Below are 20,609 nucleotides of genomic sequence, written 5' to 3'. Positions count from 1 at the left end.
TATTTGGTGTGGTGCTGAGGATCCAACCCAGGGCCTCCTGCATGCTAAGTGAGCACTTTACTGCTAAGCCACAACCATGGGGGGGAAGGGCAGGCAGCACCGGGGAAGGACATGGGAAACTGCCTGAATCTAGCTGGACAGTCTCCAGAATCAGACTTTGTAGTCACTGATTCCTCCAACTGAAAAACTTATTTTTTTTCCTCCCAAATAAAAATTTTAACCCTGCACACCTCTATACTTGGTCCTGATTAACATTTTCTCCTGACACACAGCGTAGCACACAAAGTGGTTTTTGTGTGTGTGTGTGTGTGTGTGTGTGTGTTTTTAAAGTGGGGATTGAACCCAGGGCCTTGAACATGCTAGGCAAAATCTGTACCACTGAGTTACACTCTCAGCTCCCTTACTTTGTTTAATGTTCATGTTCTGGACTATAATATAAACTCCAAGGGGTATACTTCTACATGTGTTTAATTCACTGCTGTATCCTCCAGCACCTTTTAGCAATTACCATCCTACATGAGTCTGATTTCTGATAGTAAAGTGCAGAAACCAAAACAATTAACATCTGATCCCATACACTCAAGACCAAGAGCCCAAAGTGGACAACTAGAAACTAGGCAATCAAATAAGGTTACTCTTTTTGAAAAGTACAGGATTTGACACCACTTTTGAACAAGTCATTTCATTAGAACCATCTGTAAAACAGGAATTAAAAATCTACATTTAGCCAGGTACACTGGAGGAGGCCTGTAATCCCAACGACTGAGGAGGCTGAGGCAAGAGGATATAGCAAGTTGGAGACCAGCCTGGGCAACTTAGCAAGACCCTGTCTCCAAATAAAGTAATAATTAAAAAGAGAACTGGGGCCAGACATGGTAATTCACGCCTGTAATCCCAGCAGCTAGGGAGGCCGAGACAGGAGGATCGCAAATTCAAGGCCAGGCTCATCAACAGTGAGGTGCTAAGCAACTCAGTGAGACCCTGTCTCTAAATAAAATACAAAATAAGGCTGAGAATGTGGCTCAGTGGTTGAGTGCCTGGGGTTCAATCCCCAGTACCCCCCAACCCCCCAAAAAAGAACTGGGATGTAGCTAAGTGGTAGAGTCGGTGTGTTCGATCCCAGTGGGGGGCGAGGGGCAGAAAAACTTGTGTTTAACAAAGATAGGAAACCAGGCATGGTGGCACATGTCTGTAATCCCAGAGAGGCTAAGGCAGGAGGATCGCCAGTTCAAAGCCAGCCTCAGCAATGGAGAGGTGCTAAGCAACTGAATGAGACCTTGTCTCCAAATAAAATGTAAAATAGGGCTGGAGATGTGGCCCAGTGGTCAAGTGCCCCCCGAGTTAAATCCCAGGTAACCACCCCACCCCCCGCCAAAAAAAAAATAGGAGACAGTTTAAATACATTATGTGAAAATGCTTGTTACAGTGCCAGTCCATGAAGTACACAACAGACTTCCCACTCCACCCTCAACAGGAGAAAAGGCAGAATGGGGTTGAAAGCAGAGTTTCAAAATACCTACTTAAAAAACATGAACACTCAAGTCAGACACCAAAAAGGTTGGCCAGTCCAAGTCTCAAGCACCACCTACTTTCAGTCTGTTCTCCCAGAGGAATTTGTTCAATAACTCCTTCCAAGAATTCTGACAGTACAGCCAATAGTTTTCAACTGGGGCAATACCAGCCACTGAGAATTGTTTAGAAATAAATGTATTTTAAAAAGTGCTTTTTTTTTTTTTTTTGGTTATCACAGTGATGCTATAATGCTTCTAGCATTTATTACCTGGGGAGCAGAATGCCAAACATCCTGCAATACAGCTCCACACAAAAAGCCTTGCTGAGAAACAGTGACCCAGCCCCTTACACCTCAGATGGGTGACTTCCTGTAACATTTGACCCTGGAGCAGCCAAGGGAAAGGGAGTCAGAACTGACCAGAACCCACCCCTCGAGCTTAACAGTGCAAAGCCACCCACTAGCCAAGATGAACATAAAAACTCATTTTAAACAATAGTTAGAAGACAATTTACCAAAGGTGATACTTTTCCTCTAGGGCATTTATTATAATTATAATGATATAGTTATTTGTCATTTGCTTACATATTTCTTCCCCACTAGAAAGTAATCCACAGTGGCAAGAATTGACTCTTAGGCTCACAACACACTGCCTGATAGCATTACAGAAGCTCAATAAGCACCTGTTGTATTAATTTAAGCAACTAGCATATGGTAGATGCTTACAGGTTATTCAAAAAAGATTATGCCATATGATTCTTATGTTGGCAACTATTTTATACCTTAGACAACATTTCAGCAACTAGATTAGACAATTAGGTGAGCACTGAAAAAGTTCTTATCCTAACAGAGTAGAAGACACAGAGGTAATTCCACATGGCTATAGACATCATGCTCTTGACAAAACTAACAAATATACATTGAAGAATAGAAAGTCTATTTATAAACAAGTGGTCCTGGAAACATTGTATATCCATTCATAGAAGAAAACTAGATCCAGATCTCTTAGCCTGTACAAACATACACTCAAAATTGATTGAAGGCCAAAATGTTAGATCCAAACTTTGCAACTATTCAAAGAAATAACTGGGGAAACACTTCAACATACAGGCATAGGCAAAGATTTCCTGAATAGGATTCCTATAGCTCAGGAAATATGATAAAGAATCAATAAATCAAATAGCATCAAATTTAAGGCCTTCTGTACAACCAAGGAAACAATTAGAATGGAGAGATAACCTATAGAATGGGAGAAAATCTTTGCCACCCACTCTTCAGAGAACAAATATCCCAAATGAATAAAGAATTTTTTTTTAAATGCTCTCTTGGACTATATTCGCTGTAATATTGGGGTAACCAGTCAACCTTGTTCGGTGAAAATACCTCTAACGATTAAAAAAAAGTTATAACATCCAATTCATATATACAATTCAAATAAAAATAATATATGTATAATGTATATTATATATATTCTTTTTAATACATTAATGTTTACAAAATAAAACCTGTTTTCTACTGGGAAAAAAAAAGTTCTTATCCTGAAATGGGGAATATGACCAAAGTCTGAGATATCTTGATGGTATCTAAAAAAGACTGGTTGGTGCACTATATCCCAGCACATGCTCAAAAATTAAAGTACAAACCTTATTACCCATAGGATGTAGTAAGGGGTGACACCAAAATAAGGCACCTTCCTACCACAAACCATTCTCTGATTCTTCTACTAAGGAAAGGGCCTTAGTGTAGATGGACCACAAGCCTGATTAAGTGGGGCAGTATTTTGGTGTCCTTACACCCAAGTTAATTGTCATCATCTATCACTAAATGATACAGTACATTTAAGGAATATGTAGAGAGGAAAGGTGTTACCTTACAAACAGCTTTACTCAGGAGTGTATGTTCCAGTTTTTCAGCACAGATAATACTATTTTGATTCATACTTGTTTCTCTTAATTAATTTCTAAAATTCCTTCCTCTTCCATGTCAAACAGATTTGCAGGTAAGTGCTCCAAAATAAGTAAAGGCCAACAACTGCCTCTTAACCATAAAACTGTAAGACCTCATTTGCTTTCTCTTTTTAAAGAGAATTTGCTTTCTCACATATTCTTTTCAAACTCAGGCCTTGTGCATGCTAGGCAAGTGCTCTGCCACTGAGCTAAATCCCCAACCCCTTCTCCCATACTTTTATTTTATGTATAAAACTCCAAACTTGGTCTGGTTATTCCAAGATTATACAAAAAGATACTAAAGTTCTCTACATAATTCTACCTTCTGCTGAAGTTTTTCTTTCTATGCTAAAAAATGTTTCTGTGACACAACACTGTGATAAAGGGACCTAATTTACATGCAGTCAGGGATTCCTTTGTAGTCATGTTTGTACATCAATCCAATCAAGTGATGTATTTTGATAAAGACACCAAGTGGCAGCAATAATACCATGCGATTTTTTCATTAATTTCTAGCATGGCCTTGAACCACTTCCCCAAAATATCTTTCTCTAGGACCCCCAATTCTACCCTTAACTGGCACAATTATGTAAGTTAAGGAATGACCCAACCTTAATAAACAAATCTTATTAAGATCAACATGCCTCCAGATCTTTAGGACTTAAGGTCAGCAATTCACTGAATGGAAAACCATAGATGTGTGCAAATTCCCCAGCACTTTTCAAAGCCATAAATGTATGTTGCTAACAATCTCCTGCATACCATTGTCCAGACAAATGTGTATAAGAGACCTGGCCTGGCTTCGTGATTTAAACCAGAAATACATGGGACAAGGTTACCAGCTTCTTTTAGAAGCTTATTGACTCTCTTCTTTATTTGCACTCTTACTACTATAATCACATTGGGATGGATACTTGGCATACTCAGCTATGGAAGTGTAGCCAACATCTAACCCTCTGCCCTCCCCCACCCCCACCCCCCATTCTGCTTTGGTTCATATACTCTTTTGAGATTCTCTTGTTCAAGGCACCAGAATTTTCCACTGGTATATGTGTCTGGTGAGTGAGCCCAACTATCTCAATCTCATTTTACTTTACCCAAAATACCATAATGAAAGCAGTATTGGTCACTTGAGATTTTAAGTTGGGGTTTTAAAGAAGCCAGTTCAAAGCTGCTCTGGGAAAGCAGAGGATTCAAATCACAAACTGGAAAGAAAAACAAGAATGTTACAAATCTGTCCTGGGCCAATAGAACCTCAAAAACAGATTGAGGAGGACTAAAAATCTGTCTCCAGACCAAAAGCAATAAAATGAAAAATGAGAAGAGGTAGAGAGAGACCATTTAAAAACCTCTGTTTGGGCAGGAATGGTGGTGCATGCCTATAATCCCAGCAGCCCAGGATGCTAAGACAAGAGGATCAAAGACAGCCTATGCAACTTAGCAAGGCCTTAAACAACTTAGCAAGACCCCGTCTCTAAATAAAATTCAAAAAAGGACTGTTGATGTGGCTCAGTGATTGAGCACCTCTAGTTCAATCCCCGGTACCAAAAAAATAATAATTAATTAAAAGACAGGGGAGGGGGGTGGCTCAGTGCTTGAGTGCTCCTGGGTTCAACTTTTAGTACCAAAAAATAAACAAACCAACCAACCTATTTGTGGGACAAAGGAAGGCACTTTCAGCCTCCAGTTACCCAGGCCTTTCCAACAGAGGTAAGCAGATAGTAGGAATCTTCTCAGAAATGAAATTGTTCCAAAAGTGGTATAAATCGCTTCTCCAGGCCTTTTACCAGCTCTGGGTGGTAAATTTACTGACCGTTTCCGTGTACTTTTCGTACTACTTATAAGAAGAGTTAGATACCAGTGAGAGAATGAAAAAGGGAATTTAAAAAAGAGAAAATAAAGCTAAAAGGCAGAAGGATTATAATGTGAGTTAAAACACGCACACATAAAAGACTCCCTACTAAAGTATACATCTGAATATACAAACATCAATTCACAGATAAAACTGTCAGCATTCTATCTCCTGAAAACCACTGCCTTCATTGCAGCCAGGTTTCAGTAATCACAGCTACATTTCTCAGGCAGGAGAGGAAAAACAGGTGTTATGATACTTGGTTTTAATGGGAAGGATATAGAAACATTAGATTTTCATGAAGTCCAAGTGAACAAGAACACTGGTTTGCCTTTTGGTCTTCAACTGTTAATGATTACCTGACCATTTCTATGCCAAGCATAACCCTTATTCATTAAGTCATGCAACAGAAGACAAGCCTTGATTCTAATGTCAATTCCTCAGAGTGGTCTCATTACTTCAAAGATGGGGTGACTTGTCAGGATTCTGATGAGAGGGTTTACTTACTAGAATTTCACAAGGAACAGAAGGAGAGGAATTCATAGTAACTCAGGCTGGCAACTGGGGAGTTGGGGATGAGGGAAAGAGGTTACTAAGAAATCACCAGATCACCAAAGGCCCTGTTCTCAGATGAGGTGGCCAACACAGGCAGAAAGGACATCATACCATTCAAATAGCGCTCTGACACCGGTCTTCAGATGACATTTTTGGGAATCACCCTCTTAGGCAAAATTTACTGAATCACTCACACTTGAGGACCACCAGTCACCAGTCTAAAATATAATCTTTTCCAATTTCATTAAACACCCAAGGACCATAGATTCAGATTATTCTTATGCTATCTCTCCAAAGAACTAAGAGAAAGAAAAATGGGAGGCAGGGAACCCCCAAATTCTATAAATTATTTTTTTCACTAAAATTTACCATCATTGCATAGTAAAAGATTCATCTCAAAAATAATCTCTCCTGTTACAATCTGAACATACGTGTATCCCTAAAATTCATAAATTGAAATCCCAACCCAGACACCTAATGGTATCTGGAAGTGGAGCCTTTGGGATATAATTAGGTTTAGATTAGGTCATGACTGTGGGCTCCCAACACAATTAGCACCCTTATAAGAACAAAAGACAGAGGGCTTCCTCTCCTAGAATGAGATGGTATGTGAGCACACAATGAGAAGATGTCTACAAGTCAAGAGGGCTCTCACCAAAAAGCAAATCTGCTAACACCTTAATCTTGAACTTCTATCCTAAAGAACTGTGAGAAATAAATGACTATTGTTTAAGCTACCCAGTCTATGGTATTTTGTTATAGCCACCCAAGCAGACTAATACAATCCCTAGCCGCAAGAACTTTTAGCATTTTTTCCATCCAGTTATATTTTCTTTCACCTTAAGTGGACATCACTCTGTAGTTAACCAGAAGAAGTCTTCAGGTAATTCAGATATATCCTGCATCCCAGTAGCAAGTAAATGAATAAACCCAGTAGTTCTCAAACATGAGTGTGCATACCAGCCTGAAGGACTTGTTAAAAACAATACTGCCAGAATTCTGGATTCAGTAGGTTTGGGCTGAAGATTCGCATTTTTTAATACAACCCAGGTAATCTGGGAACCACTGTACTAATTATCTCTCAAACTAGAACAAATGGTCTTAATAAAATTTGAGGCTTTGGGAGGGAAGAGATGATGCTGGGGTTACAAATCCAAGGTCTTGGACATGCTAGTCGAGCACTGTACCACTGAGCTAAAACCTCAGTCCTTAGTTTTTTTGTTTGTTTGTTTTTATCATTAATACAACTCAAATGAAGCTAGGAACAATGAGATCATTTTTAATTCAGTAAAGATCAACATTTTCTTTTACCACTCAATTCTCTCAAGCAGTAGTCTACCACTCAGAAGTCACGTAAGAATTTTATTTGACAAACTAATGGCACTTGTACATATATTATTTAATACTTACTACAGCCTGTAGGTAGATATTTTTCCTCATCATACAGTTGAGAAAATATAGATTCCAGTAAGTTAAATGACCTGCCTAAAGTCACAAAGCTTAAGGGAAATTTAAAACTAGGTTTTAGAGCTGACTTTCTTATGAAACTTTACGTATGACACTTAACCTTATGTGTTCACTTTCCCCAAGTGGCAAATTAAGACAATAATATCTTCCTTTCCAATGAATACTCCAAGTTTCTGGAAAGTGAAATTACTCTGCAAACATTTCCACAATGCAAGTCATTCACTTAGACCAATTTTATTTACAGCCTGATTTGTAATTTCAAAGATCTCTCCTGAGAAGCAGACCTGAGGACTAAATGTTGACAGCTCTCTCACTGTTGGAATCACAAGGCAACTATAAACCAAGTGCCATGACTATCATCAGAAACCAAGACAATCAAAACCCTGAATGTAAGAGGCAGACAAAACCAAGGTCTAGGCATGATATCAAATTCTAACTAAAACATACAGTGGTGCACATTCTGTAATCCCAGCTAATTGGGAGGCTTAGGCAGGAGGATTGCAAGTTTGAGGCCAGCCTCAACAACTTAGCAAGATCCGTCTCAAAATAAAAAATGAAAAGGGTTGGAGATGTGGCTTAGCGATAGGGCATCCCTGAATTCAATCCACAGTACTACAAACAAATAACAAAATATAATCAAACCTTTTCAGTTTTTAACCTTATTTTAAGAGTTTCAGGCAATTGGGAAAATGTCATCCCAATAAGTCCTAGTGTTTGAATCATTTGTTTTGGAGAAGCAAAATTTTAGTTTCGGGTATAGCTCAGTGTTAAGAGTATTTGCCTAGCATACAAAAAGCCCTAGATTCCATCCTTGGCACTACAAAATGTGTGTACATACACAAATTTATGTGTATATGTTTTTGTATATTAATGTCACAGCTCTAGAGAATCAGACAAACCTTGATTCAAATCCCAACTCTGAGTTGGGGTTATAGCTAAGTGGTGGAGCACTTGCCTAGCATGTGAGAGGCACTGGGCTTGATCCTCGCACCATAAATAAATAAATAAAAGATTTTATGTCCATCTACAACTAAATATATATATTTTTTTTAAATCTCTAGGGCCTGGGGATGTGGCTTTGTGGTAAGAGTACTTGCCTAGCAAAAAAATAAATAAAAAATAAAAAATATCCCAACTCTTCCCTAGAGCATATTTTTTATTCTGAGATGGTGAAATTCACAGGTTAATCCAGCATTAGTTCAGGAATCTGAAACTCTTTGTAAATGTGAAGTAAGAGGAATAATAGAATCCACCTCTTCTAGAGTTTTGAAGATTAAATAAGGAAATTCCTAACAGAACCAAACAATGGTTAGCACAAGTAAGCACTCCAATACATGCTATCATGAATACTTACCCATAACGTGATCTTATTTCTAAGAGAGGATCTTATCTCAAGACAACATTGTGCACAAACTACCTAAATAATTGTTAACCAAATTGTTCACAATACAGTTTTCTTTAGCAGCCCAAATTACTAAACAGGTAAAAAGTTAGAAGTTTAAAAAGGAAAGGCAAGATATCCACACCTGAATTATAAAGAGTTTCAGACTCCTGAACTAATTAATGCTGGACCAACCTGTGAATTCTACCACCTCAGGAACAGAACAGAAAGGGCAAGAGAGAAAGCCACCTGTATTTGCCACAGAAGGTATGATAATGAACAACAACTAATTCCCAGCATTTCTGGCCTGGTGACTTGTTCTCTGGGGACAGCAGAAAACTCTAATGTCAATCCCAGAAATGGGAAAATCACTAAGAACATGCTTTTAGGGGCTGGAATTGGGGCTCGGTGGTAGAACACTTGCGTAGCATGTGAGACTCACTGGGTTCGATTCTCAGCACCGCAAATAAATAAATAAATATCTATCAACAACTAATAAAAACATTAAAAAAAAAAAAGAACCCAAAGACATTACTGTTTCCTCCTTAAGGATGCAACCAGCACAATGTCACTTTTAATCCTCTACCACGTGGCTGAATTTACAGTCTTCTTAAAGTCAAAGTACACCAGGTTTAAATCAGTTGAAAGTAAACAGCTGGGCCCAAATGCACTCATGCACAGCAAGCAAGCTGGGCTCAAGGAAAATAAAAATAACAAGCACACAGCAAATGGATTATTTAAATGACAGACATCACACTGACCCCCCCCAAGCTCCCCCAATGCCATCATACTGGAGCTAGATTTTAGCAGGAAGGGAGGGTTAATTTTAATAGAGATGCCTATAAACAAACAAGCTGAAAGCTAACAAGGGTGAAAAGCATACAAAAATCTTGGCTTCTGGTGATGAGCCACGGAAAATCATTAATGTGCTAGTGCCAAGGGAGGAGAAAGTCTAATATCTAACATTGCAGTCTTGGGAACACAGAATTAACAAAGCCATAAAGAAGCTCAAATGCAAACGAGAGAAAAAGGCACATGGCACACTTCCTCTTCATATGGGTGGCAATTCAAGCAGTGCTCTGGGCCTGCAGAGCACCCAGCCCTATACCCAGGCTCTTAGTATTTAATATCAATATAACTTCCTGGAGGGCGACAAAAATCTGTCCTGGATTACTGGGTGATTTCTAATATGTACCATAACCAACACTAAGTCAACATTTTAGAGATCAAATTTCCTTTTCTGCAGCATGCTGGAATGCATTCTTGGCAATAGGCTTCTTCCCATTCCAGTCCACCCTTAGAAAATGCAGAAGCCACTGGGAAATAAAGACTCAACCTGTCCCAAGACAATCTTCTGGCTACGCACAAGTAAGTAACAAAAACAAACAAATTCACTCAGATGTCTCTTCACATTCAATAAAGAACTAATTTCTTCTACTTAAATGGGGGGAGAGGCAATTTCGGGGAAGAGCCAGTCAAAGCCATTAAGTCAATGTTCACTCTAACTTGAATTCCTGAAAGACCTGCAATTAACTAGAGTTCATCTGGAGGCCCTACACATCTACTGTCCATGGCAGATGAACCAGCATCCATGCCCAATTCTGAGTTATTAAAGACCCACTTTTGCAAAATGCCAAAATGGAAGTCAAAAGAAGTTGAAAGAGAAATTTCTACACTAGAATGCTGTATTCAAGACTCCATACTTCCACGCTGGTGCAGTGTCACTCATTGTTCTCTTCCAGGAGGAAGCACTGTTATAGCCTGGAACTGAATACCCCATGAACTCTCAGTTGTTAGGCATGCACTACTGGCCCTTGACAAATGCCAGGCCCAACTATACACAGACCAGCAGGTAAAGAGAACCCTAAACCACCACATTTCACAGGCTCCATAAGGAATAAGCATGTGTTTGCAGCATTTATGAACTTCTTGGCCACAGCCAACCTAATCAAAAACAATATTAAAGGCCATTTCTATGAACAGATGGGCAAACCACATATTTGCAGGCTTATCCAACCCATCAACCCTCAATACAAGGTCTAATCGAAGCAACTCTGCTTGAGCACAACTCCAAGCTCTTTAGAAATAACAGCAGTATAAGAATCCCAATAGGTACTTCATGACTATTGTTTCTGAGGAGAAAGGAAAAAGTCCAGGCTCATCAACAAAAGCTGAACCACCACCACTGCAGAGTTGCCCAGAACACAGAACTCTGAAGGTGACAGGACCTTCCAAACTCACAATTACTACAAATAAGCACTGGCCAAGAACTTAGCAAGTTGTACCAAAGGTCCTAAATGGTCACAAGAACCACTTTTTCAGAGAATTTCATGGTTAGAGTCCATATTCTCAAAGTCAACAGACCATTGAGACAACTACAGATATAGGGATGGTTGTGCAATCTGGATTTTGTAAAGCTCACTGGACTTAGAGTGGCTTTAGGGATAAAAGGCAAATTAACATTGTAATTTTCTCCTTCTTCAATGCTTAGGTTCACAAATACTTTAGAAAACCTGTCCCAGGTTAACCCTGCCCAATTCTGATTACTCTGAATTTCTTCAGCCTATGTATTTAGCTTGGTCTATAGACATTTATTTATTTAGGTACTAAGGATTGAACCCAGGGGTGCTTTACCACTAGGCTACATCCCCAACCCTTTTAATTTTTTTTGACAGAATTTCACTAACTTTCTGAGACTAGCCTTGAACTTGGGATCTTCCTGCCTCAGCCTCCTGAGGCACTGGGATTATAGGAGTGCACCACAGCACCCAGCTTGTCTATATACATTTATAAAAACTTGCTTTGTTAAGTTTTATGTGAGCACATAAGCACACTTCTCCATGAAAAACAAATTCCTCTAAAGCAGATATCTCCTTTCTTTTAAACCCCTTTCTAGAACCCAATTAGAATTAAATAGGAGTATTTCCCACCCCCACTAGAATCTCCAGAGCTCCCTGACCTTGAAACAATGCTCTCAGCAATAAGTCTGAAGTTCTAACACCCTTACCAATCATCTTACTGAGAAAGGCCTTGGCAATACTAGACAACCAATGTATGTGTTGAACTGAGTTTTTGGATTTTGTTTTAAAATAAGCTGATAGTCCTTACAAGATAGCTAAATCTAAAAATTTTGGTCAGGGCCATAATTATGTTTCTATCCCCTGCTACTATCTAAGTAGCTAAATCCAAAAAAGCACTTCCAGAACACTGCTTAAAAAAAAAATACTTCTTGTGAAGAAATGTGGTATCAAAGTCAGTGGATATCTATTTATTTATTTATTTATATTAGAGATTGAACCAGAGGTGCTTTAAACACTAAGCCACATCCTCAGACCTTTTTTGTTTACGACAGGGTCTCACCAAGTTGCTAAGGATCTTTCTAAATTGCTGAGGCTAGCTTTAACATTGTGATCCTTCTGCCTCAGCCTCCCAAGTCATGGGGATTTCAAGTGTGCACCCACCAGGCCCAGGTAGATTTAGTTTAAAAAGAGGCAAGTGCTCTACCACCCAGTCTAACATGTGCAAGGACCTGGGTTCAATTCCCAGTACCACCACCAACAAAAAAAAAAAAAAAAAAGGAGAGAGAGAAAGGAAACTGAGAAGGCTCATTGGTCATCTCACAAAGCTACCAGAGTACCACAGGCAGACAGCTAAAATATTCAAAGATTATTCTTCTTTCTCCATAAAAAGAATGTGTCACTGAAGGGGCCCCAAAATGTTTTAATCCTAAAATGGAAATTCAAAATCAAAGACTAAATCTACCCACATAACTCTTCAAAAAGGATCTAGCGAGGTCCCCAACATAGGGCCTTTGTATTGACTCAGAAGCCAGGGGGCATTAATGTTAACATGTATAAGTAATGCAGAGAAGTCTAGTAAGAACTGTGAATAGTTATATTTGGGTAGTGGACTACAGTCTGCAGAGGAGAGGGTAAAGACTACACTTAAGTTGCAGTATCTTTTTTCTCCTTTCTGATATTCCAAAAATGCAAACCCAACCCCAAAAACATCTCACCAAACTACAACACCTTCCTAAAGGAACAAGGTTTTAAAACTTAAACTCTAATAAACCAAGCTTTTGGCTTATATTTAATTTACTGTGGAAAATCAGGAACTTTTTCCAAACTTCTGTTTATTTTCACTATTTAATTGTAATTGATTTGGGGGAGAGCAGGGGCGGGGAACTGAGGTTTAATCCAGGGGTGTTAACCACCAAGTCATATCCCCATCCCTTTTATTTTTTTTTTTCATATTGAGACAGGGTCTCACCAAGTTGCTTAGGAATCTGGCCAAATTGCTTCAGCTGGCTTTGAACTTGTGAACCTCCTGCCTCAGCCTCTAGAGTCACTGGGATTACAGGCTTGCACCACCCCACCCAGCAATTACAATGTGCCTACAAGTTAACATGCAGCCAGGGTCACAGTGGTTTCACTTTCAAGACATCTTTCTACTTCAGATATCTTTTAGATCCCTTCTCCTTATCTCTATGCTCCCTGCCCCCCAGCACTGCCCTCTTCTCTATCCCTAAGTCTTTTTTGCCAATATTATTTTATTCTTCCACATGAGGTGACTAGTATTATCTTTGCTTGAAAACTGTTTATTAATTTTCCTGTCAAACATTCTATAGAGCCTTTTACATCTTAACTACAGAAACCTCCTGGGTACATATTGACAGCTCAGCAAGTATTTACACAAAGCTCTGAAACATTTGGTTCCTTTAGAGAGGAAGAAGCTGCTGTGTCAAGCAGAGAATTGTCAAACACCTTTCCTTCTCCCTTCCCCCCTCCTTTATAAAGGGAAGCTTCCTTATAGCACAATTCTAATAAGCCTAAATTACACTTCTAAACTACTAAGCCATGAGGAGAAAAAAATGGAAATTCAGATATGCTAGAGAAAAGAAAGAACAGTACTTCCAGGACTACATGCAAACCATACCATGTAGTTTTTTAAATCACGGGTATGAGAAAAGAAATATACCTATGAATGGACCCTGAAAACACTTAGCTTTTCCTGTTCCAGGCTCAGAAACTTTTGGTCTTCTCTCAGCAAAACTTACAGGACAAGTCCAGGCACTTGGATTACAACCAACTGCCCAAACCAGACCTAGACCTGCCCAAACACTAGAGTCTGAGAGCTAAATGCTACCTCTACCACCCCCCACATCTCCTTACCCCTCAAAAAATTCACCCCCAAATATAAAGTCTCCTCTGGGGACAGTGAAGCAACTGTTTTTAAGTTTTGCTTTAATGGTCTCTGCCTAATTTTTCGGTTGCTGTTCAGTGTTTTAAAACCACCAGCCAATCATGTGCAGTAAATGGTACAGGCCTGTAATCACAGCAACTCATGAGGCTGAGGCAGGAGGATCACAAGTTCAAGGCCAACCTGGATGACTTAACAAAACCATGTCTCAAAAAATTTTTTAAAAAGGGCTGGGATGTAGCTCAGTGATAGAGTGTCCCTGTGTTCAATCCCCAGTACGGTAAATAAATAAAATCAGATAGGTGAAATGACCAATGACAAACAGATTAAATAGTTTTAAGGAAACAGTCTGGTAGGTCTTTTCCTGTAAAGGTGGACAGACCACTGTAGCACCCAACTGTTCAGAGCTTTTTCCTGTGAATCCTCAGGAGACAACAATGAGTTCCTCAAACCCAAGAGACGAAAAATGGTCTTAAGACCCCTACTGATAGGTAAGAATACCCTTACAATAAGCCGGTTATGTAAACATAGACAGATTCGAACCATCACAGTAAAACTTCATCTTACTGATGAGGAGAAAATGAACAAAAGGCAAATGACTTGCCCCATCTAACACAGCTTAATCTGGAGCTGCATATGGAACCCATGCTCCCACACTCCTCCTCCTCTGAAACCTGGACTCTTTAACCCTTAACCACCAAGCAGCACACAATTCAGTGGGTATCAGTAATGATAACGACCAATCTAAACAAGGAAAAACACAGATAAAAATTAAGAGTATCCAGACTCCATTTCAGAGCCCCACATATCACAACTTACTAGCAGGAAAGAATTATTTGGTGCCAATTTATTTTGAATACCATATTTTAACCATATTCACATGCATCAATTGCTTCTAGAATTTTTGAGATTTGAAGCCAATTAATACACTCTTTTGGGGGACAAGACTAACAAAGGGAACAATCTATTACTTTGTTAGCCTATTCCCATTTTTTAAAAAAGTTCATTAACTTCTTCGTGAATGGCCTAAAGTAGTGGACACCACACCTTTTAGGAGTCAATTCAACATATGAATGTTTAATGCAATGAGAGACCTCTTGTTAGAGCACGTGCCACTTGTCATGGTTACTTTGTCCCACACAAAGGGAGGAATATAAAAAAGTCCTCACAGGAATTAATACACAAGAAGCCCACCTGGCCACTTTCTCTCCTCACACCACCATCCCATCTCTCATCACTCCCTGTTGTCTCACAAACTGGTAGAGAAACACGAGGCCCCCACAATTTAAAGTGCCATCTCAGTGTGGTTTTCCTGGTCCCTCCTACTTGAGAGAGCTCCAAGAGTCCTGTATTTCAGCCAGCCCAGAATTTCTGCCAGTAGGCATTCCCATAATAAATCCAGGATTCCTCTGTTTCCCAGGAGTTGGAAATATCTCTTGATATTTCCACAGCAGAAACTAACAGCCAAACTTCTATAATCATATCCAACTTGATCTTGAACTACTTATCATATTTCATTTTTTTACCAAAATAAACTGGAACTACTTGCAAGGTGTTACTGCTAAAAGTAAAAAGCCTTACATCAAGTTCAAGTACATAAGTAACCTAAAACCATTTCATCAGTACCAGGATTTGACACCTTGAGACACAATATCACTTATGAAGAAATAAAGGAAAAGTCTGCCCGCTGAAATTATGCTAGCTCCTATAAGACACACACGCTCTTACCTAATCTTTATTTCATTAAGGCACAGTAAAATAAGAACATTTCACCTCAGCTATATTACTCGTGTTGGAAAAGAAGTCTTACCATAAGACGGAGTTAGGCAGAAAAGAGAATGGAGAAAGATCCTGTTATTTAAGAATACTTAAGAGTATGGCATCATGTTTTGATAAGAAGTTTATCCTCCAGCAGCAAAGACCTCAGAACAAAGTCCTGACCTAGACTACTGCCACACAGCTGAAGAAGTCCACCAACTGAAGCTGCACTCTCTTCCACAAGTGAATGTTATCAGCTCATTCCCTGGGTCTCAGGGGAGTAGGTAACTAAACTGAAATTAAGTAAGAATCTGTTATGTAGGGTGCTGGGTCAGATGATATTAAAAGAGAATCAGAAAATTACCACCAGCAGCATTGACAGACTTCAACAAGGTCCATATCTATTATCATTTATCCAGGACAGAAAAGGGCACAGTACCCAAGCACATAGAAAGTACTCATTTAATGACTGACAAACAGAAAATACACAGCTAAAGTTGATTTTAAAAAGGAAAAAAAAAAAAATCCCAAGAGAATTCAAAACAATTTTGCTTTTTAATGAACTTTAACTTACCCCAAATTATTTCTTCTAGTAGGGGGGAAACATATAGATTATAGAATGAAATGAGAACATTGTACATTTTAAGAGAAAACTATCCTCCAAGTGGTAGAAAAACAAACATTTTCTTATTTCTCACCCAGATGTAGAACATCAGGGAAGTTCAAGACACAAAGCTTTATGCCCAGAGCCTAACACATCTATTTTCAAAATTCCCAGCTCAACAGAAGAGTAGAAAAGTAGTTCTAGGATAGGGAAAGAATACAGCTAATTAATTATATATAAACAAAATCTCCTCTTGGCCCAAAAACAAATGCTGGGCGAAGGGAGCATGAGGGAGGATTTTGTTTTTCCCTCTTTGAAAAGATACATGACTACCCAATATTCCCTGACCCAAGCACTGATGGAGAGAGAAGAAAAGCAAAATGCAAATAAAATAGGATGTATTAAAAAGTACCTAAATGTTGCAATTTCTAAGTGAATCTTAAGTGCCACTGTAGGTCACATCTTTATACCTTGGAAGATGAAAAAAATTGAAATACAAATGCAAAGAAAAAAATTAATCAAAGCTCTAAAATCACTGATGACAAAACAGAAAAACTAGTCTTTTTAATGAACCATAAATTTTAACAAACCAAGCCTTGAGGAAAAGGGCAAAAATTCATCAAGAGCATGAAAGACTAGGGCTACTTTTCAAATTGAGCTGCTCTCCTAAAGTTCAATTAACAAAAGAAAGTGTTAACAAGATTCAACATGTAAACAAAGAATGAGGCCAGCCTTGCTTAAAACACAACACTTTAACCTAATGTGAAATTCTCTGAGATTCCAGTTCTAAACAAAAATCATTATTAACAAGAAACGCCCCCCACACATACACACACACATTTGCCACTCAATAAAAAGCCCAGTAAAATAATTTCAGTTCCAAGTGAACAGCGTCAAAATTACTCAAGACAAATGCATCTTCAGAGCCATCAAAGAAGTCATTTATACCATTAGGAAAGTCACAAAACCAAAACAAACAGCAAACCCATTGTAGAGAAAAACTCAGCTACTGTTCTGACAACACAGAATCTATTTCAGGCTGCATAAAACATAACAAGCAAAATAAATCCAAGGTACAAGAAAAATGCCATTGCCTCCTCTTTTGTTTCGGGCACAATGTAACAAGGGCAGCCTGTCTGGGGCTCTGCTCCTGCTGATACAGTATTGCTGCTTAAACCTCCCTCCTCAAGGTCACAGCCAATTTCAGCTCTGGAATAAAAGGCAGATAGTGGCAGCGATGGTTTGGGTTATCACTGGCAGAAAAGCAGAGTGTAAAAGTTTATGAGCTCATCAGGATTGTTGTACCATTACATCAGAGGCAATTATAAATGGCCAAGAGCAGGAGATGGGGAGCCAATCAGATCACAGATAGGATGTCAACCTAAGACCAACTGTCTCCTGGCTTTGACAGAAGGATTTTACCTCCATAATTCAAATCCCAAACCAAAGCAATCTGCACTTACTACTCCAATCACTCAGCTGTTTACCAGCACTTCCAGAGAGAAGCCCAGGCCACTGGGCCAGCGGAGACCAAGACAGGAGAGGGACCGGGCTGCCCTGGGTGAACCGCAGCCGGCCTCTAGCTGCCCCCAAACAGGCCCCTGCCCTCCCTCGAGGTCCCCCGAGCCCGAGGGGCCCCTCTTTGAATACACACACGGGGGAACAGCCTCAAGGAAGGCATGGGGGACAGAGAGGAGCGGCAGGTGAGCAAAGAAATGTCCGTTCAACTCCCGGGCTCCTACCGCTGCCTACTCCCCTAACCTGAGCCCCCAGCACCCCCTCACCCTGGCTGGACCCTTCCGGGCACACTCTGCCCTGCACCCCCCTGAAGGCCCCCCGGAGTTCGAAGGGACCAGGGGAGTGGGAGAAGCGCAGTAGACACCTCTGGAAAAGCCCCACACAAAGGCTGAAGGAGGGAAGGAGAGGAAGGCAGACAGGCAGCCATTTTAAGAGAGAAGAGCCAGACAATGGCAGCTCCCCGGCAGTGGGGGCCTGGGACCGAGGGGAGCCCACGACAGTGGCCTGCTCCCCATGGCCGCCACCCACCCCCCGGACCCGCTCGCCCCAGCCCCCTCCCCACTCAGCTGTGTACCTGAGGGGTCCGGGCGAGCGGCTGCCCCCCGCCGCCGCTGCTCCCGGGGCTCATGGGCGCGTGGTGGCTTCTTTGTTGGGCCCCTCCCGAGGCGGCGGCCGCCGCCGCCGCAGCAGCAGCAGCCCCCCAGCACTGCGAGGCCATGTCCGCCGGGCCCTTGCCCGTGCCCCCGTCCTGGGGCCCGCCGCCGTAGTCGCCCCCGGGGTAGCCCTGGTAGCCCCGGGCCGAGCTGGGCGACGTGAGCAGTTGGTTGAGGGTGGGGGTGGCGGTGGGCTGGGGAGTTCCCCCGCCGGCCGCTGAGGGGCCGCCTCCCCCCATGGCCCCGAAGCGCTGCTGAGCGAAGGACGAAGACGACGAGGAGGCGGAGGCGCTGGAGGAGGGAGGCGGCTTGGAGCCGGCGGCCGCCGCGCCGGAGCCCGGAGTGCCACCTCTCGGGGAGCTCAGCGCGTAGGCCTGGGGGGGCGGGGGGTAGGCGCTGCGGTTGGGGTAGTAGGAGTTGTACTGGTGGTTGGGGAAGCCGTGGTCGTGCGAGTTCTGCTGGGGCCCCGCGTAGGGCTCCAGGCCCCCGCCGCCGCCGCTCTGCAGCGCTGCCAGGCCAGGGCTTTGTTGTCCGCCATGTTGTTGGTGGAAGACGGCGGCCGCCGCCGCGGCGACGGCAGACGGGCTCCGGCCGTAGGGTTGCCCGAAGCCGTAGGCTGGGGGCGGCAAGGCGGCCGCGGCTGAGTGAGGAGGCGCCCCCACCCCGTCGCTGCTGCCGCCGCCGCCGCCGCCGGGCGGCTCCGTGAGGTTATTGTTCAGGGCGGGCCTAGGGCCCGCGTTCCCGTTCGAGTTCTTCAGGTCCGGCTCCGCGCCGGGCCCGCCGCCGCTGCCGGCTCCGCCGCCGCCGCCACCCCCATTGCTCTCGGCCCCGTCCTGCAGCTCCTTTCCCAGCGGCTGAGGCTGCCCCACGGCGGGGCCCTCGCTTTCCTGCCCGGCGGCTGCCTTCATTTCCCCGCGCTCGGCCGCTGCCGCCTCGCCCCCCGCCTCCTCCCGCTGCTGCTGCTCGGCTTTCTTCAGCTCCGAGGGCGGCGGCGGCGGGTTGCCCAGGCTGCTGGCGGCGGCGGGGGCGACCTGCGCGGCCATGATCCCCGCTGTCTGGTCCGCGGAGAGACCCGGCCCTGTCTTCGTCTTCTCCCCCCCTCCCACCCCGCCCCGGGGCCGAGTCCCCCGGGCTGCCCTCCCCACCCGCCCGGGCGGGCCTCGCGGGGCTCCGCTGCTGCGCTGCGCTCGCTCCTCTCCCCCCCGCCCCGCCGGCTCAGGCTCCGGGCTGGCGGCGGCGGAGGAGGAGGAGGCGGCGGCGGCGGAGGAGGCGCCGGCGGCTCAGCTGCTCCCGGCTCTGTAGGCTCGGGACCCGGCTCTCCCGGCTCATTCCCCCCAAGCCCTTGCCTGGGAATGAGGGGGGCGGTGGAGGCTCCGCTCCCCAGGGCCTGGCCCCGCTGTGACTCTCCGCTTTCTGCTGCCGGAGAAAGGAGGAGGGAGGGAGGGAGGGAGGCGAGGGGGAGGGGGCGGGGAGGGAGCGGGGGGAGGGGGACCCGGGACGGGCGGGCTGGAGGGCGCGCGGCAGCAGCCGGGGCGCCGGGAGGTAGAGTCGGAGCGCGGGCCCGGTCGGGCGCCCTCCCTCCCCTCCCGGGCCGCGACTCGGGCCGAGGCTGCTGTGCAGCAGCGGGCGGGCGAGCTAGCGGGCGGCCGGACTGAACGGCTAGAGCGCCCCACTCTCCTCCGAGTCCCCCTCACTCCGACACGAGGCTCAGCACTGCCATTTTACCCAGCGCCGTCGCGGCCGCCTGGAAAACCCGGAGTGGAACGCGGAGCGGGCGCAGGCAGTGGAATGGACTCGCTCCTTTCCCCTCACAAAGGAGGAGGGGAGAGAACGAGCCTAGGCGGCGGCAGGCCCTCAGCCGCTTTCGCTCGGCAGCGCCGCCGCCGAGGGCTACGGAGAAAACCCGGCCCGGAATTCGCGCCCCTCCGGAGCCTGCGCAACCTCCCTCCTGGCGTTCCTCTCTCCCGACCGCACCAAGGGGAGCGGGCAGCGTGAACTTTACCCGCGCCTGCAAAATTGATCTGAGCCAGGGACCCGGGGCACCTCAGCCCAGGCCTGGCCCCCTGCAGCGGACCGGGTCTCTACAGCACTTTTCTTCTTCAAAGCCTTTTACAGACCTGCCCTAAAGACCCAGCTGAGTGAGCCCTGCTTTTCACCCGCTTTGGC

At 43.7% G+C, this 20,609-nt stretch overlaps 1 protein-coding gene across 4 annotated transcripts in view; it reads right to left on the bottom strand.

The window, feature by feature from the left end:
* The window catches only part of Arid1a (AT-rich interaction domain 1A), a 76,649-nt gene extending 57,128 nt beyond the window's left edge, over positions 1-19,521 (bottom strand). For all 4 annotated transcript variants that reach the window (XM_026391624.2, XM_026391627.2, XM_026391625.2 and 1 more), the window contains exon 1: positions 18,365-19,521. In XM_026391624.2, the coding sequence (XP_026247409.2) occupies positions 18,365-19,486 (1,122 nt within the window). In that variant the 5' untranslated portion in view covers positions 19,487-19,521. The remainder of the gene's footprint in view (positions 1-18,364) is intronic.
* Between the last annotated feature and the right edge of the window lie 1,088 nt (positions 19,522-20,609).

This window comes from Urocitellus parryii, chromosome 11, assembly GCF_045843805.1.
Source record: "Urocitellus parryii isolate mUroPar1 chromosome 11, mUroPar1.hap1, whole genome shotgun sequence".
Taxonomy (NCBI): Eukaryota; Metazoa; Chordata; class Mammalia; order Rodentia; family Sciuridae; genus Urocitellus; species Urocitellus parryii.
This window is presented reverse-complemented; position numbering and strand designations above follow the sequence as displayed.